Source organism: Taudactylus pleione, unplaced genomic scaffold (genome assembly GCF_031769625.1).
Source record: "Taudactylus pleione unplaced genomic scaffold, aTauple2 ptg001032l, whole genome shotgun sequence".
Taxonomy (NCBI): Eukaryota; Metazoa; Chordata; class Amphibia; order Anura; family Myobatrachidae; genus Taudactylus; species Taudactylus pleione.
This window is the reverse complement of record NW_028285433.1, coordinates 10,526,028-10,544,897: the sequence shown is the minus strand read 5'-3', so window position 1 is coordinate 10,544,897 and position 18,870 is coordinate 10,526,028. Positions and strand designations below refer to the sequence as shown.

The following is an 18,870-nucleotide window of genomic DNA, read 5'->3' as shown; positions in this document are numbered from 1 at the left end:
TTTAAACAATGTGCGAACGATTTTCAAATGATTATCGAATGATATCGTTATCGTTCAATCGCTCAAATTAATTGTCTAGTGGATGTGTGCCTTAAGGCTTCAATAAAACTAGACCATTTCTGTAATACATCAGATAAAAACTTGTGTACTAAAAAAAAGCACACAAAAATATAATTTGAACTTGGTTGCTTGTACATTACTTAGCGCTAGGAGAGCATTTTCAATCAGCCAATTGCAAGCAGCTAACTAGTACTGGCGACCTTTAAACATCATGTGTTTGCGCCCACCTTTGGGCTCCCGAAAATGATGGGTGCATATGGGGTCATCAGTTAAAAAAAAAAGAACCTTTAAAACTAAAATGTCTACATTTTGTTCCTATGTCCTACACCAGTGGTGGCTAACCTTGACACTCCAGATGTTGTGGAACTACATATCCCAGCATGCCTTGCCACAGTTTTAGCATGCCCTAATAGCAAAATGGTAGCAGTGCATGCTGGGATATGTAGTTCCACAACATCTGGAGTGTCAAGGTTAGCCACCAAGGCCCTACACTATCAGAATTTGTATAAAGTACCCTTATAAAGTATAGCTATACTCAGAAGAACTAGACATTTACTTGTCTGTGTCATTTTTGGGGATTAAACTAATTGGGTGAAAGTGACTATAGCAAGAATAATGAAAACAAATTATACATTTTTTTTTTTTTCCATTTCTACTGTTATTTGCCATGAATAAGACAATCTAACGGGCAGATCACCAAAACAAAAAAAATGTCCTGACCATTGAGAGGTAAAATCGCTCCAGGTGTGACAGGGTTAGACTGAGCCTAAGAACTTGCTGAGTCATTAGTGTCTTGTTACTTACATTGTAAAACTTAGAGGATTGCAGCACCTATATTTTACTGTGCTCTCTGACATACTGTGCCCTCCTGACAGATATTCAAATTGCATGGCTACATTAACATTGTAAAGTACCTTCTACATCAGGGCATGTGACCTGTGGTACTCCAGAAGCTGTGGAACTACACCTCCCAGCAGGCCCTGCCACAGTTTTAGCATGCCCGAATAGCAAAACTGTGGCAGGGAATGCTGGAAGAAGCAGTTCCACAACAGCTGAAGTGCCAGAGGTTGCCTATCCCTGTTCTAGATTACGGTCACACTTGCAGTACAATGTATAGAGGTGACATTCAATGAGTAAGACATGTATAAAATCTATACATTCAGGAGTGAACTAGGCTCCCCTTCAATATGTAGTAGTCCCCTTCTTCCTATATGACCTTCATATAATGCAGAAAGCGTCAATGACCACTTTATAATACAAAAAGAATCGCAATCATTAACTACTTTTGCTTCATAATAACCCCAATTAATAAAATTAATTAACCTGTTTACAATAATTATCATTATAATCCCCATTATTAATTAACCACTACATCATCAATTAATTACACCAGAGTGTAATTATAAAAAAAAAAAAAATTCATCCTAATTAACCACATTATATCATGAACCCCTTTAACTGCCTTGGTTTTTATTATTACCATCCATAAACTACACCCAACCACCCCCTCCCCTAATTGCGTACGAGGTATCCTCCATCCCTGCTCCCCAGGATCACAACTGCATCTGTGGCGCCCCCTCCCTCCGTCATTCGTGGCTCGTGTCCTGCCTTCCCCAACCCAGCTGCACCTGTGAATATATTGTGGTATTCTGTGACTGCTGGGGCCTTATGCCACGGGAAATGGTGTAGTTCAAGACAGATCTTATTTCACTTAAAAATTGTGCCGATTGTTGTGTCTTATGATCATGAGAGGGGCCAGCCAAGGGTGCATCCTACAATAAAAACCTGACTTGCTACCAAACATAAGGAGAGATGAGAAAAATGATAAGATGAATGTTTTGTATTTTAGGAGAACATTGACCACTCAGGAAAGCCTGAATTATATGTATCATGTATTTAACAAGACTGGAAACAATCCTTAGAGATTCTAGTCATGTTAATTTGACACCATCATACACTTGTTGGAGATATATATATTCCAAGGTGTCCACACTCCAGTATAGCAGAAATACAGGCGGGGTGCTCAATTTAAAGGCAGCAGAACTGTCCATTTATATACAGAGAAAATAATCGGCACTCACCAGATATATGAAAAAATTCTTATTTATATATGCAAAAACAGGTTTTGAAATACCCATAGCAGCAAAATACAAGGGTTCAGTCCAGTCGACGTTTCGATCCCAATCCAGGATCTTTATCAAGACCTCAACAACCATGCAACAACAATTGCTGATGTGCAGCCAAGTGCAGGATATACACCATCACCATTCTAGCCAGACTAAATACCCCAAACAATTAACACAAGGTGCCACCCCCAGCCGCACAGCCTGCTGGGTAGCAAAAATAGTACAAACACGATAGTACCATTGTATTCTTCAAATAGAACCACTCCCTTTAGGTAGAGCGTTACTACCTGTATGCAGATCGTACAGTAAGATCAGCGCTATGTACACCAGCACTAAAGGTATAATATTACTAAAAAAACGCGATAACCGGAAGTGACATGCGTTCCATAGCCGTGGAACGCACGCCAAAACCGGAAGTCACGTGTCCGGTCCCCATTAGGAATCAAACAAACATCTTAAAACTAAGGGAACGCGACCACCGGAAGTTGCATGCGCTCCATCACCGTGGAACGCATGCCAGAACCGGAAGTCACATGTCCGGCCAACATTACTGATCAAAAAACAATTTAGACTACGTGTCACCATTAGAACAAGGCCTATATAAGCGCCATCTACTGGATTACAAGCATATTACACATAAACAGGGAAGTTTGCTTTTTTAAATGTATTGCTCATGAACTTGAGATATGGTTAATCATTATGGGTAAACAGTCTGGCTAATACTAGACACCAAGTGCATATTAAAAAACAATAATACAACCACAATACTGAAAACAAATGTAATAAAAATAAAAAAATTATTATATAGAAAAACTATAATGAAAAAAAATATACAAATATTGATATCCTCATGTGCAAGGTCAAAAAAATAAAAAAAGTGAAAATCCATATATTACTTCAAAAAAATATTGTAAGAGTTGGACTCGTTAAGTCCTCTGGGGGCCAATGTATCAAGGTAAAAAATTAATCTAGCTTCACATACGTCGGGATGACAAAGAGATGCTTTCGCGAACGAATGGCGAACCATCGCTCTACGATTAGAATGGCGCTTGAGCAGAAAAAAAAATCAGACAAACCAGTGGCAATCCACTTTCTCGAACAGGGACATTCTGTGGCAAGTCTCAAGTGCATGCTTATCGACCATATACCAGCCCTTGCTAGGGGTGGAGATCGGGAACTAGCTTTGCGCAAATGTGAAGCTAGATGAATTTTTTACCTTGATACATTGGCCCCCAGAGGACTTAACGAGTCTAACTCTTACAATATTTTTTTGAAGTAATATATGATTTTCACTTTTTTGATTTTTTTGACCTTGCACATGAGGATATCAATATTTGTATATATTTTTTCATTATAGTTTTTCTATATAATAATTTTTTTATTTTTATTACATTTGTTTTCAGTATTGTGGTTGTATTATTGTTTTTTAATATGCACTTGGTGTCTAGTATTAGCCAGACTGTTTACCCATAATGATTAACCATATCTCAAGTTCATGAGCAATACATTTAAAAAAGCAAACTTCCCTGTTTTATGTGTAATATGCTTGTAATCCAGTAGATGGCGCTTATATAGGCCTTGTTCTAATGGTGACACGTAGTCTAAATTGTTTTTTGATCAGTAATGTTGGCCGGACATGTGACTTCCGGTTCTGGCATGCGTTCCACGGTGATGGAGCGCATGCAACTTCCGGTGGTCGCGTTCCCTTAGTTTTAAGATGTTTGTTTGCTTCCTAATGGGGACCGGACACGTGACTTCTGGTTTTGGCGTGCGTTCCACGGCTATGGAACGCATGTCACTTCCGGTTATCGCGTTTTTTTTAGTAATATTATACCTTTTAGTGCTGGTGTACATAGCGCTGATCTTACTGTACAATCTGCATACAGGTAGTAACGCTCTACCTAAAGGGAGTGGTTCTATTTGAAGCATACAATGGTATTATCGTGTTTGTACTATTTTTGCTACCCAGAAGGCTGTGCGGCTGGGGGTGGCACCTTGTGTTAATTGTTTGGGGTATTTAGTCTGGCTAGCATGGTGATGGTGTATATCCTGCACTTGGCTGCTCATCAGGAATTGTTGTTGCATGGTTGTTGAGGTCTTGATAAAGATCCTGGATTGGGATCAAAACGTCGACTGGACTGAACCCTTGTATCTTGCTGCTATGGGTATTTCAAAACCTGTTTTTGCATATATAAATAAGTCTTTTTTTCATATATCTGGTGAGTACCGATTATTTTCTGTGTGTGTGTGTGTGTGTATATATATATATATATATATATATAATTACACACACACAGTCCAAGGTGCCGCACGCTCCTTAAAAAATTCTCAGACAACGAAGTGCGTCTTAGTACTAAATGTACTGAAACGTTGATTTAAGACGCACTTCGTTGTCTGAGAATTTTTTAAGGAGAGTGCTGCACCTTGGACTGTGTGTGCTTTTATTACGGGGGGACTACCTCATTGGACCAAATATCAACTGTTACCTGCCTCCTCTTCCTCATGGCTAACTGCAGCATTATCATCATGTTGGAAAAGAAAGGCAAACCTTTTTGCAGGAGGAGGCATATCACCTACTTAAATTATAAAAATGGGCATTCTGCAGCATTGTATTTTGGCATCGATTTTTTTTCTGGAAATGTAATGTGAGGAACTGTCAGGCCAAAGTCAATTTGCATATAGGCATTCCTTTTGTGACTGCTGTGAGGTTTGTAAGTGTTGGTGTGGGGAACTAGCATCAGATAGTGGTATAAACGACAACTCGATTTAGCCGACAAAGGCGGCCATTGAGTGGAACAGTTACCTCTGGGATGAAAGCCTGTTTACTGAGCAAATTGGCCTGTCCGTATTTGGCACATGAAATAGAATACCTGATGCCCATCGGGAGGCTGTTTCAAAAGAGGTTAAGAATATGTTAGACACTTCTATACAGGTTGAGTCTCCCATCAGGGCAGTAACTAGGGTAGTGTGGCCGGTGCCATCGCACAGGGCACCACAGGTCAGGGGGCACTGTTTGGGCCTGTCAAATTTCTGTTTATTATCATTCTCACTTGTAGCTTCCTCTTATTTCATCCCCAGCATCTCCTGACCTCCCTTATCTCTTCCCTGGCCCTTCCCCCATCAAGCCATTCCCCTTTTTTTGGGTGCATTATGTCCCTTCAAAAAATGAGGGGGGCGCAAATGCTCTTTCTGGCACAGGGCACCAAAAAGTCTGGTTACGGCTCTGTCTCCCATATCCAAATATTCCGAAATATGGAATAATTTTAGCATGACTGAGATAATGAAACCTTTGATTTCTGATGGTTCAATGTACACAAACTTTGTTTAAAGCACAAAATTATAAAAAATATAGTCTAAAATGACCATCAGGCTGTGTGTATAAGGTGTATATAACACACAAATGCATTCTGTGTGTGTATATATGGGTCCCATTCCCAAGATCTTTCATTATGGTATGCAAATATTCCAAAATATGGAATATTCCAATATCCAAAATACCCCTGGTCCCAAGCATTTTGGATATGGGAGACTCAACCGTACTTCTATAACTGTAAGTGGTCAAAGTCCCACAGTTCTAATCCTGAAACCAGATTAAAGACTATGCTTCTGTAACGACTTCCGTAAACTGAAAGCAGTGCCCATGTTTGTTGCGTACCCCATGCCTGGGGTGGATGAGTTGACAGGAAAGCTAGGAACAGCCAGATATCACCACACTGGACCTGAGAAAAGATTACTGGCAAATACCATTAACTCACATAAAAAACACACACTGGTTCCAAATGGCGCTACCCTTATTGTTGTTGCAAACACCGTAAAACACTTGTAAAAAATGGCATGTAAACAAGTGTTTTATGGTGTGTGTAACAACAATAAGGATATCGTCATTTGGAACCAGTGTGTGTTTTTTATATATGTTTAAGGAGACTGGTGAAAGCTCCTGTTGGTTTCCAGAGGCTGCAATCCTTAATAGTTGTGCAATTTGATAGATCGCAAAATTGTTACATTGGTTCTTTAAATACTATTGACTGACAGTTAAAAGAAAAACAGTCTTCTCTGTACTGCAAAGGCCCGACACTGGCATGCCGCTGTAGCAGGAAAAAAAATGGGGTGCCAGGAGCTGCAGCTCCATCCGCCCCATTGTTGATCCGGCCCTGCCCTTGACTCTGTGTGATGTGGTGCTGGTAGTACACAGACCACATGTAAGATCCTCAGAGCTACAGTAGATGAGAAAGGTGTAACAGTATAATAACACAACTGGAAGATTTGAGTCTCTTCTATAGGCTTCTGTGTTGCTGTGCCGACCTGAGAATATTGGTTGGGTGATGTTCACAGCCATTATGTATGTAACACATTGGAGGGAAAAGTACTGAAGTGTGAACTTTTTTGGGAAAGAAAATATATGTTGGTTGGTCCTTCAAACTTAAACTTGCTCAATAATCAATCAATTAAATACTTACCAGACTATTTAAGTGTGCTGAATTTAAGCAGGCTGAAAAAGTACAGTGCAGGCATTTACCGTTCTAAATTATATAACCATGGTGTTGGTAACTTACTGTTAAAAATAACTACAAAGTCTATATTAGAGATGTGGTTCGGTTATGTTTGAATCTGAAAACTGATTCTTATTGGTATCCAAGTCTCACGTATTTTGGATGGCCAATAAGATAAATTCAAACTTGCGCTAATTTGGCAAAAAGAACAAAGTAAAACCAAACCCGTACATCTCTAATATTAATGGATTTGATATGTCCATTTGAGAATAGTATTAATTCAATTTGACTTCAACATATATTGTTTATTTTGTGTGACTTTTTGTTATTAAGTATTGTATGTTTAGCTTAGAAATTTGTCTTCCTTAGGGTAATAGAAAGCAAAAATGCTGCCATCCCAGTGGGAAGAGATTATGTTGCAAATTCTGGCTGGACAACACACTTCATATCAGATGGCAAAGGAATAAAACCATTACCTTCCAACTGGCCTGAATCTCTGCCCAAGTCTTTGGCACTTGGAGCTGCAGGCATGCCTGGGTAAGTCACACTGACTATAAAAGAAACGGTATCTACACAAGAAAAACGTATATTGACATTGCTTGTTGACATGTATTAATGCAGTCTTTTTATATTGATTAAGGTGCTACAGCCAGACATTTTGCATATATGAAAAGCCACAGACAAATGCACAGTTATGGATTTCAGACAAAAAGATAACTGTAAACACTAAAACTGTGACTCTAGAATGATTGACATCCAATCAAAACCCCACTATCGTTTTCAGGCATGCCAAACCATTGCATCAAGCAGATGGCTTCTGTCGGCTGTGTGCGTGGTCACTTGCTGACTGTGCTAATTGGTTAAAATGTGGTCAGTGGTCCAAATGGATCATGCCATTCAGTGCTAGGGATCAAGGGATGGCATTCTTTCTGTGGGTTGCCAGCATTAGAAAACTCACACCCTGTTAATTCAGCAAAGTCATAATAATGTTAATTTGTCTTCTTTAAACAAATTTAGTGGGGAAAATAGCATTCTTACCAGTAACTGACTGCAAGTGTTTTTATATAACGTTGTTATTTTAATCATTAGGTTAACATCCTATTTTGGCTTTTTGGAACTCTGCAATCCTAAAGAACGAGATGTTGTTCTTGTCAACTGTGCAGCTGGTGCAGTTGGATCAGTGGTTGGACAGATTGCAAAGATCAAAGTACGTAAATTTAAGAAAGCTTATTAAAGGGATTCATTAATAATACAAAGGGAAGAGAAATGCTTGTTGTGTGGTGCACATTTACCAAACATAACTTTAATTATAGTAAATATTTAAAAAAAACAGCGATCTAAAATCAGATAGATATAGAATTGTGTGAAGAGAAAAAAGTAGTGATATCTAAACCCAAAGAAAGATATGCACCTGTGGGGTTGGGTACGGCATCCCGGCATAATCCTGACGACCAAGTAAGTACACCTACAATAATCCCTAACCCACATTTCCTGCTGCCTAATACTAAACTCAACCCTCATACTTACCCACCAGGATGCTGAGCGCTGGCATTCTGTGCGCCAGGATCTCAACTACATCCCATACCTGTGTTTATGTTCTTGTGATTTAATAAAATATACTTTTTGTATCAGGAGCTGAGTATATCTCTTATTTATGAAATAAATACTCAGTAGAGGACAAAAATACTAAATAGAAGTGTTAGAATTACACCTTTCTTTTCGTCTCCCAAGGTGGACAAGATTAATTTAGAGAGCGATCTGGGGTGTGTAGCAGTGATGTGCGGTAAGGTCGATTGCTAGGGAGACACACATGGAGATGGGTCTGAGTGCTGGGAGCCTGTCTCACCCCTTACTCACTGTAACTCTCCACTCACTACACTAAGCTTCAGTGTCCATTGACTCTCCTACCTGCATCACTCTCTTCTCTTGCTGCTGAGCTCCGATCTCTAAACACTGTAGTGTACATGACACATCCAAGGTGTCCAGTGCTTAAGGCACACCCCCATACTCAGAGGCATGCCTCTATTAGCTTTCTGTGCAGCTTACTGCCCGTAGTCTGCAAGCAGTGTCTGACGTTACAGAAGCGAGGCTGAGCTGTTGCTGCCTCATCTCTCGTCTCCCTGCAGTCCTAGGGAGCTTCACAAAGCTGGTGAATGTTAACTATACAAACTATTACAATAAACAAATATATTTATAACTTATAAACATCTTCTATTATTTTATTCATTGTTATATCAAAGCTGAGAAGCGTGACGGGGAGGCTTTGCCTACCCTGATTGCACGTCCCTGGTGTGTAGGTATACCTATAGTATAATAAGTGCAGAATTGGTATCATCCAGTTTTCAAATACTGTACCCACCAAACCGTGTGTAGATTTATAGGAATATTTTATTAAAGTTGTAATATCTCTGCATGTAAACATTTACAAATACTAGACCAGATCAATTCTCAAAATAATCCATAGGGTATTATTGTTGGTTATAAAACATGTTATTGAAGTCTTCAGTACCCCACTAGATTGTTGATAGTCTTACTGTATAGGAGTCTTTTCTATACATTGTGAGCCAATGTGAAAATGTGGTATGTGTGTGTGTGTGTGTGTGTGTGTATATATGTGTATATATATATATATATTTACATACATTCAGGTGCATAAATATTGGGACATTGACAGAATTTTCATATTTTGGACTCTATTCATCACCACAATGGCTTTGAAATGAAACAAACAAGATGTGCTTTAACTGCAGACTTTCAGATTTAATTTTGAGGGTAACTACATTCAAATCAGGTGGACGGTGTAGGAATTACAACGGGTTCTATATGTGCCTCCCTCTTTTTAAGGGGCCAAAAGTAATGGGACAAACTAAACAATCCTAAATCTAACTTTCACTTTTTAATACTTTGTTGCAAATCCTTTGCAGGCAATTACAGCCTGAAGTCTGGAACGCATAGACATCACCAGATGCTGGGTTTCATCCCTGGTGATGCTCTGCCAGGCCTCTACTATAAATGTCTTCAGTTCCTACTTGTTCTTGGGGCATTTTTCCTTCAGCTTTGTCTTCATCAAGTGAAATGCATGCTCAATCGGATTCAGGTCAGAGGATTGACTTGGCCATTGCATAACATTCCACTTTTTAGCCTTAAAAAACTCTTTGGTTGCTTTTGCAGTATGCTTCAGGTCATTGTCCATCTGCACTGTGAAGCACCGTCCAATGAGTTCTGAAGCATTGACTGAATATGAGCATGTAATATTGCCCGAAACACTTCAGAATTCATTCTGCTGCTTTTGTCAGCAGTCACATCATCAATAAATACAAGGGAATCAGTTCCATTGGCAGCCATACATGGCCACGCCATGACACTACCACCACCATGCTTCACTGATGAGGTGGTATGTTTTGGATCATGAGCAGTTCCTTTCCTTCTCCATACTCTTCTCTTCCCATCACTCTGGTACAAGTTATTCTTTGTCTCATCTGTCCATAGGATGTTGTTCCAGAACTGTAATGGCTTTTTTAGATGTTGTTTGGCAAACTCTAATCTGGTTTTCCTGTTTTTGTGGCTCACCAATGGTTTACATCTTGTGGTGAACCCTCTATATTCACTCTTGTGAAGTCTTCTCTTGATTGTTGACACATATACACCTACTTCCTGGAGCGTGTTCTTGATTTGGCCAGCTATTGTGAAGGGGTTTTTCTTCACCAGGGAAATAATTCTTCTGTCATCCACCACAGTTGTTTTCCGTGGTCTTCCGGGTCTTTTGGTGTTGCTGAGCTCTCCGGTGCATTCTTTCTTTTTAAGAATGTTCCAAACAGTTGATTTGGCCACACCTAATGTTTTTGCTATCTCTCTGATGGGTTTGTTTTGATTTTTCAGCCTAATGATGGCTTGCTTCACTGATAGTGACAGCTCTTTGGATCTCATATTGAGAGTCGACAGCAACTGATTCCAAATGCAAATGTCACACCTAGAATCAACTCCAGACCTTTTACCTGCTTAATTGATAATGAAATAACGAAGGAATAGCCCACACCTGTCCATGAAATAGCTTTTGAGTTGTGTGGCCGGAGGCCGACCACACGTAATTAAAATGGCTGCCAAGGCATTGAGGGGATTAACCCTCATGCCATTGTGCCATTTTTAAAAGGACAGTGTAAAAGCACACTGCACATGGTTTATAATAAACTGTATTAAAGTATATATGTATTGCTGTAATGCACTGCAGCTGATCTGCAATGCATTAGTGCATGAAGCAACATATGTTTAATAGGCTATGCACTATATGGTTTAAATTAGGGATGTGCAGGCTCGGATTTACTCGGTTCTTATTGCCACTTTACCGCAAATTCGGATTGATTATATTGGCTATCCAAAACACATGATAGGCGACAACCAATAAAAAGATCCGAGTAACTCCGAGTAAAACCGAACCCGCTCACCCCTAGTTTAAATGTATATTTTGTAGAGAAAATGCACTTTTTGTATATGACATGACCAGCCTCTGTGTCTGCAGAAACTAGCAGGAGGTCTGTTGAATAGGAAGACCTGTTGTGGTCAGTGAACTCCTGGCTGGAAGGTTACTGTTTGAAGGTGTGAATGGTGTCATATAGCCAAGCACTTCAGATACAGAACTTCCTTTTGAAAAGACAATTTGTTTTTAAGAAGATCCTTTTGGATGCCACTTCTAAAAGCTGAATGTGTTAAGGTTGGAAATGCCAAACTGATTGATAAGGATGAATGTCATTTACCATTTCCTGTGAAATGTTATATCAACATTTTAGGAGACAGTATAAGGTATGATAAATCAGTTTGTGTTTAAAGTTTGGGTGGTGACCAAAACACCAGGTAGTCTCAGGCTCAGGGGAGTGACCACTCCCCACTGTCCATAGGGGACAATGTTAAATGTGCATGTGGCTAGCACATGCACAGGTCATGCACTTAAGGTGATTGGAAACCACAGGGCAGACTTACCGCCTGTGGAAGTGTGTGTTAGAATGAAATAAAAAGAGGGACTGTGAGCCCTGTATGTGTACAACCCTGTAACTTCTTTGAGGAGAAGAGCTGCTGATAAGATTCCTGTATGTGTTACATCTTTGAAAATCCTTTTGTGGAGAATTGCTGTTTGATTTCTGTGTGATATTCCCCTTCAGACGGAAGGGAAGGTCTTCTTTAAGACTTTGAGCAAATAAACACCATTTGCCTTTACTTCAATTGACTCAATCCTGCGACCGACAGAATTGTGCCAAAACGCTATTCCGTTCTCCTGCTGTTCTGGGTAAGAGCTCCGTGTCTCCAAGTTCAAGCCCTCTGCCAAGCTACCGTGCAGACCTGGTCCATTGCGAGGGATCAGGTGGGAACAGCCGACGCCAAACAGGAGGTGTGTCCGCAGTTAGTCAAACGCATACGCAGCAGAAGTGGTTCCAGGTGCCTAGGCAGGAGCCTGATTGTACGTAAAAAGCGGTTCCAAACGCCGATGGTAGAGTTTGGTGGGGCAGCATCGTTACACGCCCACGGTGCAGTGGGCGGAGTCAGTGACAGGCGGTCACTGATGGTGATTGGGATTCCGAAACCGCTAACCCGTGACCAGGGACGGTCTAGGCGAAAGGCGTCCGGTCACAAGTTGATAGTCCCATTACTTTTGGCCCCTTAAAAAGTGGGAGGCACATACACCGTTCACCTGATTTGGATGTAATTACCCTCAAATTAAATCTGAAAGTCTGCAGTTAAAGCACATCTTGTTTGTTTCATTTCAAAGCCATTGTGGTGGTGAATAGAGGCCAAAATATGAAAATTCTGTCAATGTCCCAATATTTATGCACCTGTGTGTGTATGTGTATGTATATATGTATATGTGTGTGTATGTATAATATATATATATATATATATATATATATATATATATATATATATATATATATATATATATATATATATATATATATATAGCAATATCCTTGGCGCCCCCACAGTACAGTCATGTAAAAAGCATGGGCGGTACTCGGAGACTTTCTTGATTCAAGCAAAGAACCCCGTGGAAGGGGGATTTTATTTGTGAGTCAACGTTTCAGGGATCGGATCCCCTTCCTCAGGACAAGTGATGTGAACAGAAACAAGTGCAAACAGTATAAAAAAACAAAAACTTAACCCTTACCTCCCACCATCAGTGACAGCAGCTGCCACAGGTTCCATCAGCTGCGCATCGTCCTCCGTGTCCACCAGCCGCGCCATCCCCGTCGCGCCGGAAGTGACGTCATCGAGAGAGAGAAAAAAAATAAACTGGTGCAACAGCACCATCTAGTGACCAAAAAAACTACAACATGACTATTATAGTGAAAAAATATACTAAAACAGGGAAATATGTTCTACCAGATAGACATCATAAAATTATGGCAAATGCAGAAAAATGCAAGAAAAAATTTTTTGAAACAAAATGCAGAAAATTATCTTATCACAATATATCGCACATTATCATAACAACATAGAAGAAAAATCAAATGAGCTAACAAAGCAGAATGAGGAAAAACGAATAAGATAATAGTGGAGCCAGGAACACATTTTTATTAAAAACTGCTCAGACCCAACGATTCATTTAGTCCACGGGGAGTCAGAGTGTCCAGACGGTATATCCATCTGGATTCAAGCTGCAATAGAGTTTTAGCTCTGTCTCCTCCCCTTATAGAAATATGTACATGGTCAATGATCTTATGTTTTAAAGTGGCTAATGCATGCCTATACTTCAAAAAATGACGGGCTACAGGCTGTTCACTCGCCCCTGTTTGCAAGGCAGACCGGATAGAAGATCTATGTTGCGCCATGCGTATTTTCAATTGGCACTCTGTCTTGCCAATATAATATAAGCTGCAAGGGCAAAAAATGACATATACTACATATGTTGAAGTTCAAGTAAGCGACCATTTCAAGGGAAACATTTTCCCAGAGTGAGGATGTGTTATGTGATCACCAGTGCTGATATGTGAGCATGTTGTACAGCCTAAGCATTTAAAACAACCCTTTTTCCGACTCCGAAAATTGTTTAAGGCTCGTACATGTTTGTCAAAGCCCGTAATGTCTGTATTGACAACGTAATCTTTTATATTTCTGCCCCTGCTGTAACTGGGCGTAATATACAAGATTACGTTGTTATTTAATACTGTTTGCACTTTGTTCCTGTTCACATCACTTATCCTGAGGTAGGGGATCCGATCCCTGAAACGTTGACTCACAAATAAAATCCTCCTGCCATTGTGTTCTTTGCTTAAATCAAAGTCTCTGAGGGCCGCCCATGCTTTTTACATGAGTATATATATATATATATATATATTATAATTTTTATTTATTTTTTCATGTTTGCTGCATAACATGAATTGGCAGCTAGATGGAGCTCTAATTGCAAATTAGAAAATTATATACTCATGGTCCTATGTAAATCCATTTTTATTTCTGTGCTTTGCAGATCATTCTCTTTGTTTGTGCAGAACAAGCTCTGCTGGCATCCTACATATCTGTTCTAGTAAATCAGTCCAACAGCTCAGAGTCCTGGTCTGGAGTTTAGCTTCTATTCATGAGTATCCCATCTCTTTAAAGAGACTGGTATATATGTCAGCATTTCAAAACCTAGCATAATATTGAGGGTACAGGTGGTTCACAGCTCGCGCCGACGCACGTTTTGCTGTATCCCCTTTATCCAGTGGCATTGGATTAATGCAATGCCAAGCTATCAACGGAAATTTACCAGGCTAAGCTGCCATTTTAAAAGCAGCACATACCCGTTGAGACTAATGCTGAGAATTATTTTCTACTGTCAAAGGGTATAAAACCCAAAAGGCCCAAGTACAAGTGCTTTCAGTATCACAAGATGGGTCATAAGACCTCAGAATGTAGAGCAAGGGAACGAAGTGGTACTTTGCCATGCAAGTGTGACAGAAAGAGTGTGTCAACACTAAATAGGAGTCTGTCACCAAAAAGATTGCTGGTGCATGGATTCGGGAGCCACGAGTCACTTCAGCTGTAATGAAAGTTGGTCACTAAAGTCATGTGATCCCGAAAATTTTAGAGGAATAAGCTATAAAGTCCAAAATGCCACCAAAACTGGGACAATTGCTGTGCGCTTGAGGATCAGGGGTGAAACAGTTATCACCGACATAGAGGATGTGTTTTTTGAACCACATCTAGGAACCAACCTGATTGCCATAATTGTACTGGAAAAGAAGCGATACACTGTCAATTTTGCAGAGGGCCTGTAATTGCAATGGCAGCCTGGTTCCAGCAACTGTATATCCTGGGCACTGAGGAGTCCCATGGAATAGTGGCTTCAGATTCCAACCAGACTCTGGCATAAAAGGTCACCTAGGATATGACAACATACAAAAAGTTGTAGATGGCATGGTGACAGGGATGTCCGTGATCAACCTGTGAAGCCCAGAGTGTGAAAATTGTGTGAAGGGTAAGCAAATATGTTGCAACTTTCATCAGCGTTCAGAGTGTGAGCACATTGGAGCTAATGCTCACGGACAAGTGTGGGCCAATAGTGATGGAGTCAGGGAGTGGTACAGTAACTGTTACATTACTTCATGACACTCCTAGATTATGCTACAGGAATGACGCATGTATACTTCCTTAAAAGCCATACTTGAAGTAACATAGAAAATTACAGAATACAAGAATCTAGTAGAAACTCAAACAGGCCTAATAATAAGAGTGCTGAGATCATTCTACAGAGGCATTGCATACAACACCAACTATTGATTACCTATACACCTGAGCAGAATGGCTAGAGTGAGAGGGGAAACAGAACAGTTGTAGCACAGTGTATGGTAAGTAATGCAGGTCTAGCTAAGAGATTCTCGGTAGAGGCAGTCCTAACTGCAGTATACCTCAAAAATGTATCACCTACAGTGGCAGTCAAAGACAAGACACCAATGAAAGCGTGATCTAGTAAAATTCCAAGTGTCAAACATCTGTGTCTTTAACTGCAAAGCATATACCATATCCCTAAGGAGAAGAGGCTCAAACTAGATCCTAAGTCCATCTCATGTGTTATGCTAGAATGTTGTCAAAAAAGCAAAGGCTACAGATTGTGGGACATTGACAAAACAAAAGTTTGTGAAGTCAAGAAATGTAGTGTTTCATGAAACAGCTTCAGTTATTACAAGCTAGGTACTACAACACCACAAGAACATGTTCTGCTGGATGTACCGAAAGCTGGAAACGTGCCAGAAAATTAAACCACAGATGCAAGTGATCAACCACAGAGCAGGAGATCTATGAGGTGCAACAAAGGAAAACCTCCTAGAAGATACAGCGAGGAATTTGCTAACTTTGTCTGCTGTGAACCTCAATCTATACAAGAAGCAAAGTCAAGCAGTGACTGAGACCAGTGTAAATCAGCCATTAATACAGAACTTACATCTTTGGACAACAATGACACACAAACCATAGTGAACAAGCCGAGCAACCGCAACAGTCAAAAACAAGTGCAGGAAATTAAATACCAATGGAAGCATTGCTTGCTACAAAGGCTGAATTGTTGCCAAGGGCTACACCCAGAATCATGTATTGACTGCCTAGAGATCTCGCCTATTGCAAGGTGCAGTACATCACTTTTGGTCTTCGCCTTATTTGCTATGAATAATGTAATGCTGTACAGTCCAATCTAGACTTTGTTTCAGCCTTCTTAAACGGAGCCACCGAAACACTACATTGTTAGCTCATTTCCAAAGGAAAAAGTATGTCTGTTAAAGGAATCATTGTATGGGCAATTCCAAAGAGGCCACTGCTGGAACATGAAACTTGACAGTGTGTTACTAGAAATTGACTTTGTACATTCCAAAACTGTTCACTGCATATACTACAAATGGAAAAGCTTATTCTTCATAGTTGTGTACGTTGATGATTTATTGCTTGCTGAGCAGATAGCCAAAGTGAATCTATATAATTGATATGTTCAAACTAAAAGACCTTGGGCCTACACACCAATTATTGGGTCTGAGTATTGTTCAAAATTTAAATGCTGGGACTGTTACTGTTCACCAGCAAAGATACATTGAGATGATGCTTAACAAATTTAGTATGGTGGACGGCAAACTTGTCAGCCAGGGCTGCATTATAGACTGGACGGTCGTCCAGGGTCCCCCACACTGCCACAAATATTAGCCGGAACCTGGCCACTCTGGACTCTCCCTGGCCAGCTCTCGGCAGCATCACTCACACTAATGGGTGATGGACATGACAGTAGTTGCTGATTATTGAAGCACCGCCCCCTCACTGACATAATGCCGCGATTCACGGGTGTATGGGTAGAGGGTGGGGCCTAATGCCGTGAAGTGCTCGCCCCCATCAGAAAGCGGATGCTGCAACAGGTACTGTGCGCGTGCTGTCCCTTCCTCCTTCTCTCTCCCAACTCCATTTCTCTCTCCCTCTGTCCCCTCCTCTCTCTCCCTCGCCCCAAAAGAATGTGTGCAAGTGTTGCTATATATGTGCACACAGTACACATGCAGTCAGTCATACTGTATTAGCCAATTTGCAAACAACCCAGGAAGTAAGCACTGGACAGCTGTAAATTGTATTCTTCGATACCTGAAAGGTAGAAGCTCCTTTAAAACTAACATTTTTAGAAGTTAAAAAGTCTGATTTTGGAGATCAGAGGAGGACAATAGGTGCCACCACACTGGATACTAGCAGGAGCAGCTGTCAAATGGGCTAGTAGAAAACCACCTACTGGTGCCTTGTCTACCACCAAAGCTGAGTACATGGCACTCACAGAAACAGCCAAAGAGGAGATGTGGCTGAAGGATACTTCTTAATTCAAATGACGCTGTCGGCATTGCATGTTATAATAAAGGTGCAAATGATTTGTCCTCCATCACCAAACACTATGGCCGGTCTAAGCACACCATTTCATAAGAGAACTGGTGGATAGCACTTTTGTCAGAGTGATTTATGGAACTAGAGAGGGAAACCTTGCAGATATGTAATCTAAGGGTCTGACTTCACATGTGCTCAATGCATTACTACCAAAATGTGTACTAGAGTGGATTTTGAAATGTCTTATTTCATGTTATTTATTTTTGTGTCCTGTGTATGAGTTACAGAAATGTCTTATTGCTATGTAACCTGAGATGGCCTTGAGCATGGGGAGTATTGAGGATTGTAATCTTCACTGTGTCCTTGGTATGACAGGGACTCCATAGTAACGCAGTTGCTCTGCTGCTAACCTCCAAACCAATGCATGCCTTACCATGCGTTCTTCCTCTGGACAGATGGGACATGCTCCTGAGTGTCTCTTAGAGAGATTGTGCCCCAGGCACAGTGGTGCCACATATAACAGGTGACTGTGCCACTATACCACCACCGCTGGCTGTACTGCAAGTCCCTCTGCCGCCACTGCTTGTACCTGCAGGTGTGCATTACAAACACTACATGCCACCTGCATTAACCTGCTCCTGTCTGGACCGGTTTCCCATATCATGTTCCTGCATTTTGCTGCATTAACCCTGTGTTGTCTCACATACTCCTGTTCTATCTGGTTAATAAACCAATCCCTGGTTAAGCTAGTTATCAAGTGGACTGACCTCCATAAAAACACACCTGACACCTATCAACATAGGCTATGCCAATACCGCTCACCTACAGCTTAACACATATCAGATAGGAGCGCTGAACCATCAGCATCTGTGGCCTAAACACCTCCTTTTGTACAAGCTTTACGCTGTTACCCCGTCTCAGTGAGGAGCCCTTCTCTGTGTGGTCAGCTGAGAGTGAAAGTTCAGGTGTGTTTTTAGCGTGCATTGTTGCTTCTACAGGGAGTTCCTGTTGTTTTATTCCAGCATTATAATAACAGCAACTTTCTCTTTTTTTAATAAATGTGATTTCATGCTCTACATAGTTACTTGTACGAATATTTATTTTATTTTTAACATGCTCTTTCTCATCAGGGCTGCAAGGTAGTTGGATCCGCTGGTTCAGATGAAAAAGTCACATATTTGAAAGAAATTGGTTTTGATGAAGCTTTTAACTACAAGACAGTGGACTCTTTGGAGGAAGCGCTGAAGAAAGCATCTCCGGACGGCTATGACTGTTATTTTGAGAATGTAAGTTGAAGCTGTGTGAAGACAAAGTCAAAATGTAATTCTATTTCTACTTCAGGGTCCATAGGGGGTCCACAGGGTTGACCTTGGGGTTATAGCTGGAAC

General features: G+C 40.6%; 1 protein-coding gene across 1 annotated transcript in view; it reads left to right on the top strand.

Annotated features, from left to right (window-relative positions):
- LOC148454072 (prostaglandin reductase 1-like) overlaps positions 1-18,870 on the top strand; it is a 47,979-nt gene that overhangs the window by 15,932 nt on the left and 13,177 nt on the right. The window contains exons 5-7 of the mRNA XM_088461243.1: positions 7,046-7,213; positions 7,766-7,883; positions 18,613-18,768. Coding sequence (XP_088317369.1) covers positions 7,046-7,213; positions 7,766-7,883; positions 18,613-18,768 — 442 coding nt within the window. The remainder of the gene's footprint in view (positions 1-7,045; positions 7,214-7,765; positions 7,884-18,612; positions 18,769-18,870) is intronic.